This window comes from Aspergillus pseudotamarii, assembly GCF_009193445.1.
Source record: "Aspergillus pseudotamarii strain CBS 117625 unplaced genomic scaffold BDV38scaffold_46, whole genome shotgun sequence".
NCBI lineage: Eukaryota > Fungi > Ascomycota > Eurotiomycetes > Eurotiales > Aspergillaceae > Aspergillus > Aspergillus pseudotamarii.
This window is the reverse complement of record NW_022475060.1, coordinates 98,278-115,282: the sequence shown is the minus strand read 5'-3', so window position 1 is coordinate 115,282 and position 17,005 is coordinate 98,278. Positions and strand designations below refer to the sequence as shown.

General features: G+C 49.8%; 6 protein-coding genes across 6 annotated transcripts; 2 read left to right on the top strand and 4 right to left on the bottom strand.

Annotated features, from left to right (window-relative positions):
• Positions 1-1,224: 1,224 nt before the first annotated feature.
• BDV38DRAFT_253006 (putative nuclear RNA binding protein) lies at positions 1,225-3,744 on the top strand (the record flags this gene model as incomplete). Its single annotated transcript, XM_032055201.1, has 1 exon — positions 1,225-3,744. A coding segment is annotated over one exon (2,266 nt), but the record flags the coding sequence as incomplete, so codon positions are not given.
• Positions 3,745-3,877: 133 nt separating this feature from the next.
• On the bottom strand, positions 3,878-5,184 carry BDV38DRAFT_273002 (uncharacterized protein; the record flags this gene model as incomplete). The annotated part of the gene is made up of 5 exons (XM_032057600.1): positions 3,878-4,516; positions 4,579-4,614; positions 4,695-4,839; positions 4,908-4,990; positions 5,056-5,184. 5 exons carry the CDS (start codon positions 5,182-5,184, stop codon positions 3,878-3,880), a joined length of 1,032 nt encoding a protein of 343 aa, XP_031911207.1.
• Positions 5,185-6,386: 1,202 nt separating this feature from the next.
• Positions 6,387-8,443, bottom strand: BDV38DRAFT_285154 (putative G2/M phase checkpoint control protein Sum2; the record flags this gene model as incomplete). Its single annotated transcript, XM_032060428.1, has 4 exons — positions 6,387-7,736; positions 7,995-8,238; positions 8,316-8,351; positions 8,421-8,443. 4 exons carry the CDS (start codon positions 8,441-8,443, stop codon positions 6,387-6,389), a joined length of 1,653 nt encoding a protein of 550 aa, XP_031911206.1.
• BDV38DRAFT_142764 (WD40 repeat domain-containing protein) lies at positions 8,274-10,301 on the top strand. The gene is made up of 4 exons (XM_032051467.1): positions 8,274-8,853; positions 8,951-9,116; positions 9,201-9,866; positions 9,919-10,301. The coding sequence occupies exons 1-4, from the start codon at positions 8,813-8,815 to the stop codon at positions 10,165-10,167; spliced, it is 1,122 nt and encodes a 373-aa protein (XP_031911205.1). The 5' UTR covers positions 8,274-8,812; the 3' UTR covers positions 10,168-10,301.
• Positions 10,301-11,826, bottom strand: BDV38DRAFT_294805 (uncharacterized protein; the record flags this gene model as incomplete). The annotated part of the gene is made up of 2 exons (XM_032062576.1): positions 10,301-11,351; positions 11,745-11,826. The coding sequence occupies 2 exons, from the start codon at positions 11,824-11,826 to the stop codon at positions 10,435-10,437; spliced, it is 999 nt and encodes a 332-aa protein (XP_031911204.1). The 3' UTR covers positions 10,301-10,434.
• A 204-nt stretch (positions 11,827-12,030) lies between these two features.
• BDV38DRAFT_285151 (uncharacterized protein) lies at positions 12,031-12,410 on the bottom strand (the record flags this gene model as incomplete). The annotated part of the gene is made up of 3 exons (XM_032060427.1): positions 12,031-12,228; positions 12,283-12,348; positions 12,402-12,410. The coding sequence occupies 3 exons, from the start codon at positions 12,408-12,410 to the stop codon at positions 12,031-12,033; spliced, it is 273 nt and encodes a 90-aa protein (XP_031911203.1).
• Between the last annotated feature and the right edge of the window lie 4,595 nt (positions 12,411-17,005).

Sequence of the window (17,005 nt, the reverse complement as noted above, 5' to 3'; positions counted from 1 at the left end):
ATCATTTCATTTCCTAATACGTCATTTGTTTGAGCATTTCAGTTAAACATGTATTCTCAGATGCCAACATGCAGTCAAGCCCTAATGCACCCACCTCGGAGTCGTTGTATGTCTCTCGGTGAGCGTGTTGGATGATTATTCATACACTCCCACCTGGGTCAATGTCTATTAGTACGTTGAACTAAAAGTAGTGTTCCATCATTGAATACCATTACTGTGTGAATCTCGGTTTATCTACAAAGGTTTCGGGGGACATGCCATAGAATATCTTCCTACGGGCCAAGCTGTGCTTATTGGCGATCAGATCGACATTTTCCGATGGGAGTTTACATATAGGAAGTATATGGTCGAATGGGAGAGAAGAAAGACGGGATAAACATATCAATATGTATATATATAACCTAATTATATGTAGGTGATCTGATATTGAGTTGAACTACTGCCAGAAGATGATCTAAGCTTGGAGCTTATGTATGTTACCTGAAGCTTGTCAGGGACGTAGATAAATACACGGATTCTTGGCCGTTTTGTTTACCATGGCCATAGTTGTGGGTATGCAAGGGATAAATCATCATATATATTGTTAGAGAAGATCGATTGGCCTCGTTCGATATGGCATTGATGTTGGTTGAGTCTGTTGATGTACATACTAAGAGTGTTGTTGGAGGGGTTATTGGTGGTGAAATACATCTCCGTGAGCATCGATGGGCGTCAGTTGAGATTGTATCAAGTTGACAGGAAATTGTAAAATGTGAGGGCATGTCAAGTATTCTTCGGATATGACATTCATTCCATTAAGAAACATAAACATACCGGAACAACCAACAAGATGCATTGACGCCTGAATAGATAAATAGGCTGAATGGCATTAATTAACATGGGACAGCCTAAGGCCTGTCTTGGCGCATATTTAGTTCTCGAAACAAGAAAACAACAACAACAAACAACAACAACAACAATCCGAACTAAAAAAGGTAAACATTGACCTGATTTAACCTCCTCAATCAAAACAAGAAAATCCATCGTCTCCTCTTTGTCTTTCACCTCCTTCTCCTCTGTTCTTCTTTTGTATTTCCCACGATTCTTATATCTTTTCGTTTTGGTCTGCCTTGAATTCGACCCGCAATCTAATTGTGACCGGCGTCGTCATTGTCGGAGAAACAAGTGGGGAACCAGGTGGAAAGAAAAAAAAAATAAAAAAAAAAAAAGGGACACGAGTGTAGGGATGACGCTGGGTGCCGAGGTTGGTCCATCCTTGACAATTAAATCTGACAGCTCGGAGGCCCCATTTTCTCTCCTCCCCTTGCGCTCTACACTCCCGTCTCTCAACTCGACCAGGCCAACAACCCTTGCTGACGGTTCCCGTCAGCTCCGAGCACAGATGTCGACAGACGACACCCAAGCCGACCGCCAATTACACCAGACGCTCGAATCAGCCTGTCGTCGTCGCGATGACTCCGTCACAGTGCACCGGTCACGCAAACACTCGCGCACCCACGACTACAACGACGACAATGAATATTCCTCCGACTATTCCTCCGATGTCTCCGGTCGCTTCGACGACGCAGACGAAGACTACGCCATCTCCGCACACCCGGCCAGCTCGCCCCCATCCACTAAGCGCCGTCGCTCCAACGACTGGCCCGTAGATGAATTGCAGCCGCCACCGCCACTATTGAAAGAGACCGGGTCGACTGGCTCGCGCTGGCGCTCGCCCTTTCATAGTAGGAATAATTCCAAGACCGACCATGGGTCACCGCGCACGGCTTCGGGCCGGCACGGACGTCAGGCGGGTCCCAGCGGGCGTGGCCGCCGGTCGCGGTTCGTCGAGGGGATGATGAACGATAGTGTCAGTGAGAAACCACCCAGCATCTTTCTGCGCGATGGCAAGTCGGTGAATGGACAGGAGGGCCCGACACATCGGTCGTCGGGCATCTTTCGCTTCGGTAAGGCCATCGCGTCGGCGTTTAACCCGTTCGGTGGGTGGGGGAATGTTGCGGTGTGGAAGGGGTCACAGTCTGCAGAGGCGAACAAACAGCCCGTGGACGATGATATCGCGCGTGTCGAGAGGGCATACGCTGAGTTGAAGAAGGCTGGCTATCGGGGCGCCGTCAAGGGGCAGTATATGGCTGATGCTGGGTCGCAGTCCAGTAACAATCTCGCGGATCAGACGTGGAAGTCTATCCAGGAGACGATGGACTACAGACCGCCGACGGGACGTCACTCGAGGCAGAATTCCGGCGAGTGTCATGAATCGAGCAGCTCGCTGCGCAATTCGTTCCAGGAAATCCGCCGTGCTAAGTCGTCACTGGGCATTACATCGAGTTTTATTCCTCTCGGTCGTCGATCCGAGGACGCCGAACAACCGCAATTGCGTAAGCAAAAGTCGAAGAGGGAGAAGCTGTTGAGACGGGTGAGCACGCTGGAGGAGAAGCTTGAAAAAGCACGGCGAGAGCTGCAGGAGCTCTTGGGCGAAGATGCACCACCGGTCCCGGAGCGAGTACAATGTCAGGATTCATCTCACCCCAGGAAATTCGTGCCCGGCGCACTCCCCACACTCCCCTCCGAGAGATTGCTTAACCATCATAACCCAGTATCCCCAATTTCGCCTACATACGATTCAGCTCCGCCGATGTCATTATCAGAGAACGTCCAACGTCCAATGCAAAGCCAGGACGCTGGGCCGACGACGACCACGGTCGAGCCAGAATCCACCATCAAAACCCCAGCCAAATCCCCCAGCCAACGAACAACAGTGTCATTGGCAGTCGACAGTCCATCGCTCAAGCGCAAATCGCCCGACCCCGAATCTGCCAGCGCAGCAAACACCCCTAAATCCCAGAAAGAAGGCGCAACTAACTTCATAGAGGACGGCAACCAGTCCGACTCGTCTCGCCGATCCAAACTCCCCAAGACTTTCCGAGGCGACAGTCCCGGCTCCGTCGAACGCAAACAAACCCCGCGACACCGGGACGAAACCAACACCAGACGTTCCCCGAGCGAAGAACGCGGCCGAAGGAGAAGATCCTTGCAACCACTCCGGTCACACAGCAAGCGATCCCCTTCGGCGAAGCGAAGGGCATCCAACTCTCGGAATAGAGGCGCCCCGTCGCTGCGCATGAAGAAGGGACGTGCCGATCTGAGATCCGCGAATACGCAGGTTATGGATATCGACAGTCACGATAAAGAGAATCAGCACGCAACGCAATCCCGACAGGACCAACAGCAGTCCGATTCCGTCAATCTGAATCCAACTGATCCAAGCCCTGATCCATCCCTAGCCAAGAGAAAGGACCAACAGTACACATACAACTATATCCCGCCCGTGCCTCCTTTGCCCAAGGATATAGCTGCGACAGCCGCGAAAGTGGACAAAAGGCTAGCCAAGGAGATTGGGAGGCGCGAGCGGAACCGGAAATCCAAGGCTCAGGGAAAGCCGAATGGTACCGCTGAGGATGCCCCGTTCCGGTGGCCTGACGATATCTTCTGATGCAGTAAATGCAACTCTTTTGGAATTGGACGGACGTCATCTGGATAACAGGACAGGCAGAGACGTTGCATACTTACCTCTTCAGAAGCCTACCAAGGAGGAAGAAGAAGAAAGAATGGCTAAGTGTCCTCTTTACTGCGGTACACTCAAGCCAGAGGAGAAGAGAAGAGTAGTTGAGAAATTTCCTATGTTAATACTCACGAATCTAACGAAGTTACGACCTATCATTCCAACATACAACTCCTCAACTCAACCCACACATAACCTTAATACCCACAGATGTATATCCCCATATAATCCTTCCCCCAGAACAAGTATACCCTCACCACCCACCCCACACTCCACAAAAAAATATAGAAAAAAGAAAGAAAAAAACAAGAAGAGCATCTACAAAATAGCAGTAGCATTAGCATGCGACCCAACCCCACCCACAACATTCGCCGGCGCACTAGTCAAAAAGAACGTCCACCTGCCCAACTCCCTACACCTCGTCGCAACCGCATCCAAATCCCACATCTCCCCAAGAGGCATGCCCCAAAGCGCCAAAATATTCTGATGAATAAACCCCCCTTCCTTCTCCGGCGGCCAAGCCTCAAAAGTCGGCGAATCCCCCGCCACTCCCGCAAAATAACAATCATGCAACCAATCCAACACCTCTTCTTCCTGGTTCAGTCCCGTCCAAGATAGATCCTCATGCGCACGTGTCGCAGCCGCGTGTCTCTCGGCTGAGGAGAGCTCGTTATATCGTTCGACAAACCCGGACCGGATGAGGAGGATATCCCCAATTTGGACGTCGCCGCCCTGTGAGGCGGGGCGGAGATCAAGACCTTGAGTTTGCGCGCAGGCATGTAGGTCGGCCATTGTTATTGGGTGGCGGGTATAGGGGTCGTAGGTGATATTGTGGGTGTTTGCGTAGTGGCGGTAATCGAGCAGGAGGGCACGGGTGGCGATTCCGTGGGTGGCCCAGTGGTGGATGCTACCGCGGGTTGTGCTGTTAGGGCCGGGTTCGATGTCGGTTGAGGTTGTCTGGTTGTTTTTCTTATGAGTATATTTGGGAGTGTTAGGGGGGGCTGAGTATATGTGCTTACTCCGTTGTAGAAGAGTTTGCTGTCGATGTGGCCGAACTGGGGTTTGTTGTTAGTTTTAATTTCAACTGGGTTCATATGGGGGAATGAGTGAGGAGGTGACGAGAAGAGAGATATACATGACGAAATCCATCCCACTGAGTCCCACTCTGGGTGTTCAGAGTGTAGGTATCGTCGTATGCGATGTCCTTTGCTATCGTTTTGATATTATGCTGGAAGCACTCGCGTCCGAACGCCGGTGTCTCGGGGACGTTGACCGGAAGACTAGACGTATTTAATGAGATTCGACTAGTTCTGTATCTGAGACGAGTATATAGGGCACTACTACTCACTCCAGTCGGAACATCTCCCCAGTCTTCACCTCCGCAGCTGCGGCTTTGACTCTGGTCGGAGTGAGCAGGTTCAGACGTCCGATCTACGACCAGTCAGTATGTCATATCCAAACTCAAAGCTAGGTTCAGGATGAAGAAACAAACAAACCTGGTCATCCTTCCCCCATACCCAGGCCGCACCTTCCGGCGCGCCGGGGATCTTGGGGAGTTCCTTTCGAGAGGGGAATTGTGTGCAGTTGGGGTCCCAGGGGAGGTTATCGGGGAGTTGGCTAGTCATAGTGGTGTTTGGACTAGGACTGGCGGTGGAAGAAGGTGAAGTAGACAAATGAGCAGCTAATTTGCTGAGTCGGTTTGGGGTGTTGGCCATCTTGGAGGTCTAGTCCAACTATATACTATAGGACTGCGCGGTAAGCGAGGCGTCACTGGTCTGGATTCTAGGAAATTTTGGTGGGACAGTGGATCAAAGCGGGTCTGTAAATGACTTCAGAGGAAGACGGATGGTGCCATTTTGAGGGAATAGCATTTCTGCGAAAGATCTGCCGTGGTCGTGGTCGTCAAGTCTGCATCCATATCCGCAATGAGCGACTTCACCGAGGCAGTAAACCTGGAACGTCATGGCGTGGATGCGGGGAGGGACAGCCTGTTGAGTAATCATAGTGCAGATCAACTCGTCCAGAGCCAGAGGAGACATCGATTGACAAATCAGACTCCAGTATTTGGTCTGTCATGGAGCTTATCAGTCGGTTCCCATTTTATGGTCCATACCGCGTGAGGGGTTAAGATAGCCGAACGGCAAATGAGCAGCCGCAACGATGCAAAGCGTCCCCATCCATAGTCAAAAAAGGTTATAGATGCATAACTACAGTGTATGCATGGTTAATTGAACATAGGCAATTACGAACTACGAATAGAGCACACGCACAATAATGGTAGACCCAAACGGTCTCCGTTTTTCTCGTTTTCATTCATGTCCGATCCTTGGGATCGCTTGGATTATGGTACAGGAGAAATCAAAGTCCCCCCAAGTCGTACTCACAGAAGTTCGACCAAGGACCAGAAAGCTCCATGAATCAGATATGCAGACATAGCAAGTGGAAACAAGCCAACCTATGCCGCCATGCCCGGGAAGACAAAACATGATTATCATCAAGATATGTGATCAATGCAATGGAGGCCATGACCAACCCATGCAACATATGTAAAAACGCCATAATTCGACGCCGCGTAACGAAAAACCATCCCAGCGGGTTATTCACCAATCCCCACCGTAACCATAAAACATCCCAAACATGAAGATCTTGACTGTATGCCAAGTATTCGTGAGAAGATACCATCAGACGCCGGGGTAATATCAGAAACAAGCCATGGAAGGACGCATCACTTCCAGAAAAGGCAAAAGAAAGGAAATATTCAACGCTAAGCGCTTCAAGAAATACGACGGAAGGTCGGAATCAGGTCGAGGATGGCCCAAGACAACAACTAGTTCGGGGCAGGGACGCCAGTGGACTGTGACATATTACGGCCTCCACGCATACCACCACGGCCCCGGCCACCGTAGCCTCGACCATAGCCGCCGCCGCCACCGCGACCACGGCCATACCCTCTGCCTCGGCCACGACCCCGGTAACCGCCACGATAGCCGTCAACGCTACCTTGACCGAAGGTTTCAATGTTACGCTTCTCTTCTTCACCACGCCACTCGCGGCCACCGCCACGGGCGGCAGCGCCTTCTTCGCGATCCCGAGCTTCACTCGAGATATTGTCAAAGAACGAGCTGGACTTGTTGTAGGCCGCAGCATAGCTATCCGAGGGTTCGGGTTCGCCACTGGGGATTTGAGGCTCGACCTCATGAACAGGAGAGCCGGTGGCAATAGCTTCCTTGACCAAGTCCTGCTTGTTGAACTTGGCATTGGCGGTCTCGAAGTCGTAGTCCGTTTCCGGAACTTCGATCTTCTTGCCCTGATGTTGGCCACGGTGAGCACCACCACGGCCGCCACGAGGGTGATGACCACCCCGGGGTGCACGGTGCTCGTACGGCTTCATTTCAGCCATTTGCTTCGTAACACCTTCCACGGAGGCATCGCCGGGCTTCTTCTGAGCACCGGGTTGGGGCAATTTCGCCATGGCAGCTGCTACAGCAGCAGTAGCAGCACGAGTCGCTTCCGTGATCGCTGCCTGAGCTTGGCCTTGTGGGACACCCGCGGGGCCAGGAACCTGAGGAACTGGCGGCTTACCGGGGGCGGCAATGGGTATGGCAGGCTGCACACGTCCACTTCTGGGTCCAGTGGGGGGCGCCTTAGCAGTTCCAGCCGTGACCTGAGTAGGACCAGTAGCCGCCTGAAGAGCCTCCGAAACCGGTGGCTTAGACTCAACGGGCGGAGTGGGGGCATTTTGGGCTGCATTACTAGGTGCAGGCGTGCCATTACGGCTACCGGGCTTACTGGAGGGCTTATCAGAGGGCAGTTCGGATGTGTTCTTAGGCATGTTCATAGGACCCGCACCGGGCATGGGCCGCGGCGGAGGGGGGGTCTGATGCTGGCCGCCAGGACCCATTGGCATCTGGGGAGGAAATTGACCTGGCTGAGGGAACCCTTGTCCGGGAGGGGGGAACCATCCTGGAGGAGCTCCATACGGCACATTAGGAAACCCTGGGCCAGGGGGGAAACCAGGTCCTCCAAAGCGTTGTCCATAGGGAGGAGGGTAGAAGCCTCCCTGGAATTGTGGTTGGGGATATCCAGGTGGCGGCGGCGGACGAGACATCTGAGATTGTTGTGGCGTCTGGGATTGGGGAGGAAGTCCTTGAGGGGCGGGTCCTGGACGAGACATGCTCTATTTTTACAAGGTTAGCGCAGTCCCTTGTAGAGTCTAACAAGACGAATTTGCAAGCAAAGTACGAAGTCCATGATCTGATCAGAAGGAAGGCAACGGAAATCTCCACACGGTTTTTGCGCTGTTCGGAACAGGTCTGTGTTTACATCCGAAATAGTTCATCATAGAGATCATCTTTACCGACTGCGAAGGTCGGTGGACTTGGAGGCACGCGCTACGACTAGGAAAGGTATCTCCGATATTGGTGGTTCGACTTACCCCGAGAATGGCCGGATCATCTGGTACCTGTGGAGGCTCTTGGGCTGCATCTTCCTTCTTGTCCTCGGCTACACTGATGTCCTTTACATCGCTGCCACGGAACACGATGTATTCATAGATATTTGGGGCAGGTGGAAGCTCATCTGTGGGGTTGCCTCGCCGACCCTCGGTACCGAAGGATACGACATTCTCGAGAGCTATTGTGGAGGCTTCAGGGTTGATCTCATGCAAAGTGCCCACATAGCTGTGCTGGTCGGTCAGTAAGATGCACGGCCATCGTAGACGAGGATTACGCGAGGCAAGGACGCGAGGGGAACATACCGAATGTCACTCTTGGAGATCAGGTTGAACCGCTGACTGCCAGGTGTTAACTCCAGCCTAGCCGCACAAACCCTGGTTCAAGACCAGTAGGCATTGAAGACTGACCCTATAAGATGGTTCATATCCATATTGAAGGGAGAGATGCGCGTCAATCGCGCAAGAGGAAAAGGAAAGAAACGATGAAAGAAAGAGGGAAAGGGGGGAAGACGGTCGTTTAAAAAGGAGAGGAGGAGAAAGAAGGAAAGTGAAGGAAGAGAGAAGAAGAAGAAATGGTGGAACTGCTGGTTTTGTGGTGGGAAAAGCTTTTCGGGATACGGCGGACAAGAGAAGCTCAGTGTGCAGTTCTTTCGTTTCTTTTGCCAGTTGAATACAACTCCACTCCGCATTCTCCGACTTAGAATTTCCCCTCCACTTTTCCCCTGCATGCGGCCTTCATTTTCAGGAGAGAGTCCACGTGAACCAATCAACCCTACCATTGCTTCTTGACTCTGCTCAATATGTCTCGTTCTTCCCATCGGGACGATTTCTTTCAAACTACGTTCGTCATACTATCCTGCCGTCCATAGAGCTTCTTTGCCTTGGTGCTCTTGTCGCGCTCTGTCCAGTCGCTGATCTCTTCCTTCCCGTATTTCCAGGGCGGCGCTTGACGAGCAGAAGCGAAAGGACGCTAAATCTAAAAATACAAATGGAGACCCCATCAGGCTACAAAGTAAGATCTTGGCAGTCGAGGCAGACCCTCTGAATCCTGGGGCCGTATTCGTGGCGCAGAGTGGTGGCACGGTCCGAAAGATTATACTCGAAGTAGGTGCACGGTGTCCTTCTGGTTGGATGCCTCGCTGGGATACGTAACTAAGCCAATCGTCATCTGCCTCGGTTCACTTGTAGACAGGTGAAACTGCTGCTCTTTATAAAGGACCAACGGCCCCCATCACAAGCCTCTGCTTTAGCCCCGACGGTCGATTACTATTCGCCGGTTGTTGGGATAAATACGTCTGGTGCTGGGATGTGGCTTCGAAGGAAGTGAAACAGAAATACGAAGGTCATACCGACTTTGTAAGAGCGGTGGTCACCACCCGACTCCAGGGCAAGGATGTCCTCGTCTCTGGTGGGGCCGATGCGCAGATCTTGGTGTTTGACATTGCCAGTGGGGAGCGGCTCTCCGTCCTGAAGGGACATGCCAAGGGTATCCAAGGACTTGTTGTAGATCCCGTCTCGTTAGATTCTGACAGCCAAGAGCTGGTTGTGTTCAGCTCTGGCAGCGATCGGGAGATTCGCCGTTTCGACATTGCCAGTGGCAGTAAAGACCTGACTGGCACAGACGCCATCCTAGTCCATGACACGAATGTATACACGCTCTTCTTTGACCGGGATGCCGACTTGTGGACTGCCTCTGCAGACAAAACCGCAAAATGCCTCGTGCGGGAGGATGGCTGGAAGCCAAACTTGACATTAACTCACCCAGATTTTGTCCGCGACGTAGTTGTTTACGAACAAGGTGGCTGGGTTGTGACAGCATGCCGGGATGAAGAGGTTCGCGTATGGAATCGCTCGGTAAGTGTTCTCTTTCAGCGCCTGTGAGATGTCTTCGCTAATAAATGAACAGACCGGACAACTTTACCATACCTTCTCTGGTCATTTCGAGGAGGTCACGGGACTCGTACTTCTGGGCTCAACGCTTGTCAGCGTCAGTATCGATGCTACTATCCGTCGGTGGTCCTTGAAGCCTGAGGATCTCCAGGTCGCTGTAGAAAGGGCCAAGAACACATCGGCAATTGAGGAGCCGGAGCCAAATCCGGAATCTATGCTTACGGAGGAGGAAGAGCGTGAGTTGGCTGAGCTTTTAGAGGACTGATTGGGTATCTCACGAGCTCATGATATTCCATACATGATCCACCAAAGAAATCCTTTTCGAAAACTTATACGATAATAACTCACGGTGATAGAAGAAAGATAATTAGGTTTACATTGGCCCGTAACAATTAAATCTTAACAATAGATCTAAAGTCAATGATCATATCCGTCAGACTATTCAGCTGGCTCCATACCAATTGCGCAGCAAATCTCGGTAACTTAGTCGCTAGTATGCTTATATGGAAGAGAAAGTAGGCCAAATCGCAAATCATTCATGGAAGATCGTGGTCTTCACACCACCCAGCTCAATATTCTCATCATTCGCCTTTGGAGGTTTATCCCAGTTCCTCTTCACTCTCGCCCTGACCCACTCCCCAGCGGATACCTGTGCCTCATCACCGTCATCCTTTTTGAAGCCCAAACGTCTCAACAAGGGACTATCCACCGTCTTCAGATCCAGCCCATCACCCGGCCGGACAAAATACAAGACACCGAGTCGATCGATATGAGCTTGATCCGGGGGCGGCGCAATCACACGATGCACGCTACTCTTCAGATACCCATTGGTCCAGAACTGTAAAGCATCCGCGATATTCACCGTAATACTATTCGGATACGGCTTCACGTATTTCCAACCGCCCTCAGGCGTCTTCACCTGCAACGCCGCAACAGGCTGTCGGAACAATAACGTCAAGCTCCCGAAATCCGTATGTCCGCGCGACCAGAGATTCTGATGCCGCACATTCTCCTCGGCGCTGCGTGCGCGGTAGATCATGTACCGAAGGTGGCAATCACTAGGTCCGTCATACGGATGGCCACGTACTAGGTAATCCTCCGGCAACTCAAGAAGGATAGCAATCAGCCGGAAAAGCTTCGTGACGATGTGGTCGTAGATGAACCGGTGAAACTGCTCGATCTCCCGATAATGCCGTAGGACCACGTCCGGGTGTGACCGTGCGTACTGGGGGATGAACTTGAATACGTTGTATAGTTCGATGTTGTCGCGCAGGCCCGGCAGGATCTCGATGGCTCCCAGTGGTCGGTAGCCGTTGTAATTACCGGCTTCGAGGTCGGCGCGGTGTTTCAATTTTTCGGACTCGGGAAGCTCGAAGAGCTCTTGACCGATGGCGAATTGGCGGTCGATTTCTTCGGGAGAAAGTCCGAAGTTGGTGATGTAGAAGAACCCTAGTCTGTGTTGGTGTTTTGTAATGTATGTACCTGGGGGTAATATTTACCGATGTTATGAACAGCGTCTTTCAATTGAGCTGCTAGTTTTTCTTTACCTCCTGGGACATCGAATTGGGAGAGATCCAGCGTGGCCAGGTCAGCCCAGTCGACTGCTCAATTAGCATGGTAGATTGATCCGGTGGGCGGCAGAAACATACGCTCATGCTTCGTTTCAGGTACATGGACGTACCGCCTTAGGGTGGAGGAACTGGCTCCGTCAGGAACACTGGGCTGGCGGGCTACTTCAGTCATGATGAACTTGGGTATAAAACCGCTAGTCAAATTATGAACGATAGGACTGCAGGCGTTCAAGTGGCCCGGACAGCGAGGAAAGAAATCATGGATTTATACATACAGATCTGCATAACCCCTCATCTGACATCTGCGGCTTGCTCTGGGGTGATGGCGCACGGCAGATATGAGAAGAGATCATAGGTCTGTTGGAATTGAGTTGGCGATGGTGAAAGCGTTCCCTGTGATGGCGTGAGAGGAGGAGAACAAGAGCAATCTTGCCGAGAACACACACCATTCTTCACACAGAGCACCCATCTCGTGAATTTGAAAAAGGATCTTGTACTTAGGAAATTGTGAAGCATAATAGGCCGAAGTAGAGATTTCATTGATTACTTAAAAAAATTTACCCTTCTAGCGTCAGTCTGGCCAGGCCCTCCTCGCTCTCCTTCTCCTTCCCCTTCTCCTCCTCCTTCTCCTTCTCCTTCTCTTTCTCCTTCTCCTTTTCTTCCTTTTTTTGGGCCTTTAAGGTCCGGCGCTTTCGCGCCTTATAAGACATTGAGAGGGGGGCGGGGGCAGGGTCGGTGGTGGCGGCAGCAGCGCCCTATGGTAGATAATGTTAGCAAGAAGAAACCCCTCTCCTACATAGCTAACTTACCTTCTTGCGTTTCTTGCCCTTTTGGGCTGGTTGCTGCTGCTGATGCTGCTGCTGCGCATACGCGTACTTCCCGAGCAATAAATATAAGGCATATAGTACATACGAAGTGGAAAACTTACGCCGGCCATAAACCCTTGATTGTGGTGAAATGCGGGGCAAAACGCCACCAAATGATTACCAAAACAGTATTCACACGTACTAGTCGCCTAAATTTATATTAGCATCACTGTATATTTTAATGTCAGGCATTAGGTCAAGAGATAGGGGATAAACATCGTGGGCTATGGTGTCCCTTACCATTGTAGTTGAGATACGCTCGATAGGAAAGTACGCAAGACGTCTTCAAGGTAGCAGCGGGATCACAAGACAGCCGTCCCCCTTCACTGACAATACCGAACTCCTCAGTCATACCCTTAGGATCTAAACCTGTAATACCATCCTTACCTTATGACAAGTAGCTTACAAGAACGAGTTGTTGGGCATAGTAAAGTTACCGGGACAGTGTATATTATTGTCCAACTCAAGACCAATGTAAGAGGTATACGGCTGGGAATATAGGACATAACATTCGTCCTATGTTCTCAGGTAAACTATCCAATCTCTCTAGGAGTACTTAATTTCATAAATCAAGAGTTCAAATAGTGAAGCACGGATCAAAGAGGCGTTCATTGCTGTACTAGATGATCCTATAGACCACTCTTGGTGGCAGATCACCACCCATACGGCAGAAGATTCTCCCATTGTAGCTCATGGCATTCTTCCTCTCGATCTTCATATCATGCGACTCTCGCCGTCCATCTAATACCAGGTACCAATACCGACTACTCCTAACTAGGCAGGACCTTACGGCCAAGGCCAAGATACTAGTACAAGTCTTGTTGTTCAGGTTTTATGAGGATTTGTTATCGTCGCCCGAACCACATTTATATGATTGGACGCTGCTAAACCTTATTTGACCAACGTCCAATCAGAAGAAATCGCCCCCGATTCCGCATCTATACCTCTAGGTGCTTTGTACAATTTCCTATATCGTAAAACCGGACACGCTCTTCTTCACTGTGCGTATAACGCAGAAGATGCTTGATAACTAGTAACCTTCCATATTATTCTTGTCATCCCTATCTATTAGTTAGGGCGTTCCTACTAAATTGTCCTCGATGCTCAGCGGGAGGAGTAATCCTGATAGTCCCATAATATAGGACAACAACAACCCATAAAACCGGATACCATCCACGAGCGTTCCATTCTTAGCTCATCCTTCCTGTATATGCAATCAACAGCGAGGTCCACTACGATATGCGGGACGGTTCTGATTATCCCAGCCCATGAAGTGAACGTCCCGGCAGGCCGATAATCATTCAAACCCCCTATCCATTTACAACCTGCACGCTCCTGTCCTGACCGGCTATCCAATCAAGAAGTATACATGAGCACCCAAAAGCAATTTCACCCTGTTATGACTGCGTACTATACCTCTATCTATGTTTAAATCAGTAACTTTCCTTATCTCGCCTAGAAGCCTATCCCTCCATCACCAAAAATGACTGACCAACTATCTCCAAGTTTCAAAGAAAGCTGACAGTATGGTATTACTACTCAAGAACATACTCCAGCGATATAAATGACTGATCAACTGTTTACAGGTTCCATAGCAAACTGACGGCGGGGTGCACTACGATATGAGAGGCGGTTCTGATTTTCCTAGCCTACGAAGCAGAGGTCCCGGCAGGCCTGCAACTGTCCTCATCATTGCTCAAGAACCTATCCCCCCAGCACCAAAAATGACTGATCGACTGTCTCCAAGCTTCATGGAGCGGACTCGTCCGCGATTATCCGTGAGACGGGCGCGAGATCGACGTAAAATCTTCATTCTGCTCAGCAACATCCTATGTCTTCCTCACGCGTCATGTCAGCATGCTCGAATTGTATACTACTTTTGAATCATGACTTACGAGTGTTCCCAGTTGTGTCCCGTTCTGTGGTCCTCACCACTGGCATCTACTGTGCTCAACCTCACCGTCGTGACCCTCGCCGATTCCAACCCATCGTCATCGTTTCTAATTATCACCAGTGCCACAGTGTCCCGGGCCCTGTTCCCAGCACCCCCTAGCGCCCTCAACTCATCCGACCAATCGTGATTGCGAACGAGTTTCAGAGCGGCTCAGAAACGGTACTATCGAATCTGATGACCTTAGAAATTTTGAGCTCCCAGAACTGCGTATTCCTGTGACCACGGTTTTCAGAGTCCGGTGGGGGTCTTTAGCCGCCCTCGAAGGTATGGCTGTGCCAAACCCTGCATTATAAACTTAGAGGCTAACACATTTCGCTTTCTCAACTTCGAAGATTTCGGGTTGAAGGCTGAATGATAGAAACCGGGCACATTTCGAGCTTGTTATTGGATTGGTCAGGGTGGCTTAGTGTACCAAAGGTAATACCTATTGTTCGAGGGGCTCTTGTAGGTTTGAGAGATGTTGACTTCTGAGGCCTCGATATATTTGCACGACCGACTCATCGGACGAACAACTCATACTCTTTATCGCGGAGACATATGTTGGGAGGTTGGAAAAATGTGAGGACGATTGTGGTTGGGGATTGAGTTGTTGTCCGGCTACATCGCGCGATGTCGTTGGCTCAGGATATGGTTACTGTGAAACTAGTTTTGAAGTCAAACCAGAAACCCCCAACTCAGCTCGGATGCGTTGGCCTCTTTAACAATAACTTTCTAGTGTCAAGCCATTTCCTAGAACACTGAACAGAGGGTACCAAAAGTTGGAAGGCTGATGCTTGACTGGCAGGATCTCCGTCCCGCAAATCGTAACTGGTGCGAACACCACAATGGCCTATAGGTCTATGATATAACAATGACCATTAGCCTGCCTGTCCATCAATTAAATGATCAATCAATTAAAAGTCTATCAGCCTGTTAGATTCTAACTATTGAGACGCTTAACTATGCAGGAGCCTCGCCAATGAGACAGGATCATAGTCAAAAACGTCTAACTGGAAGATATAAAAATGAACGAAAAGCTTTCCTACACAACTAACGTGCCCGCCACAGCACTCTTTTACTTCAACACACCATCCATCTGCGTCTTTTCCCTCCTTCTGTCCACCTTGTAGTTCTGCGTGATTATAAATCTCAGTCCTAGGTTGAACCCCGCTCCCCCGGGGAGGTCTTCGTGTGAACTGTTTAACCAGTATCTTCCCCTTCTGTTCCCGTGGTAGTTTGTAACGGACCTGTGACCAGCTTCTCTTTGCGAATTTGATCGAGTAGGCCTGTTTTATCGCGTAGCTCTCTAATCCTGTCAAATCTTTTCAAAGCATAGACCTATGCAAATCAATGTATAGTGGGTACTGCTAAGGGACATGCCTCGACAAGTCTGCCTATCCCTGGTAACGCGTAGCTACACTTAACAAAGCTTAATTACCCTCCACTGACATCTCCGCATAGCACATACTAAGATACCAAGGCGCTTTCGGGATCCTACTCCTGTCCCAAAACAGTGTATTGCATCTTGTCGGGCACCAACTATCATTTCTCTGCTGCGACCGTACCGCAATACCAATACGGGCTGTATGCAAGTGTGCAGGATTATAGACAAAAGCATGTTTCAATCACGCTGCATTCCGCCATTACTATAGCAATATACTGAGATTTTATGACTATGTTGTGTCCTTTTTCAGTATACGCTTCGAATTTATGATTCAGAGCACTTTATGGTCATGGTATTCCAGTATAGCTAGTCCGGGTCTAAAAAAAAATACAATCAGAAATACATTCGCGTGACTGGTTTTCTTTCATAAGATCACACCTGATAAATATACCCATAAAGTAACCTTCTGGAAGAGTCCTCTCTCCGTATCTTGGGTGTTTTCAACCTGATAATGATGATTTGACGTTCCATAGTCTATGTAGCGCCGCCACTAAGAGGCACACAAGTATAACTATGAAGCCTAGATGCGTTAAGCCCTTTCATCTATGCTTGTGCATTATGAAAGTTCTGCGTTGCTCTAGATTTTGTCCGTTTTCAGATCTATTGATTGGTGGTGGTAGCTGCACACGGACATTTTACATTGTCAAGCTACAAGTGTGCAAAATATGTAGAGGCGTCAATCCGGGGAGAGGGCATCCGCCTAGGGTGATAGGGTACCTACCGCGGATCGCCGCTATCTAGAAAACCCAGTGCAGGTTAACTCTAGGGACTGCAACCTCTAAATTAAGCACAGACACCTCTAAGCTTAGGCACCAGTACCCCACTAAAGCTGGGCTATTTTCTAAGTTCTAACTAATCTAGGCCTTTGAACCTTTTTAAGGTCAGTAATATTAGCAAGTCTAAAGCAAATACTAAGTTTTAGCTTGAATTACGTGACTGAATGAGATTAATACTCAATATACTATGGAAAAAGTATGCTTTTTAGTAATAGGTAGTTAGAAATCGTTGAATGCTTCAGTGTCAATTCTGCTGGCAAGTAATCTATTGTGTAAGCTTTAAGCCTAGTTAACTAACTCAAGTTAATTAGGAAGTTCGCCCTGTCTAGGTACCTAGGCGGCTGCCTCGTGGACGGATTAAGGCTCAATATACTATAGCAGTAGAAAGAAAGCAGGTGTATTTCCAGGAACTAAGAAGCTAGTCCAAGATAGGTATCTGCAGAATAGTCCTAGCCCCTGCAAATACCTTTTGATTTTTGGATTTCTTGACCTGAAATCTGTCGAAAGGGCCAA

What these genes read in the sequence shown, in the direction of transcription:
- BDV38DRAFT_142764 (XM_032051467.1), top strand. Translation starts at nt 8,813, where the DNA reads ATGTCTCGTTCTTCCCATCGGGACGATTTCTTTCAAACTAC. An exon ending in TCCGAAAGATTATACTCGAA is followed by an intron (nt 9,117 to 9,200) that starts GTAGGTGCACGG and finishes GTTCACTTGTAG; the next exon opens with ACAGGTGAAACTGCTGCTCT. An exon ending in TTCGCGTATGGAATCGCTCG is followed by an intron (nt 9,867 to 9,918) that starts GTAAGTGTTCTC and finishes ATAAATGAACAG; the next exon opens with ACCGGACAACTTTACCATAC.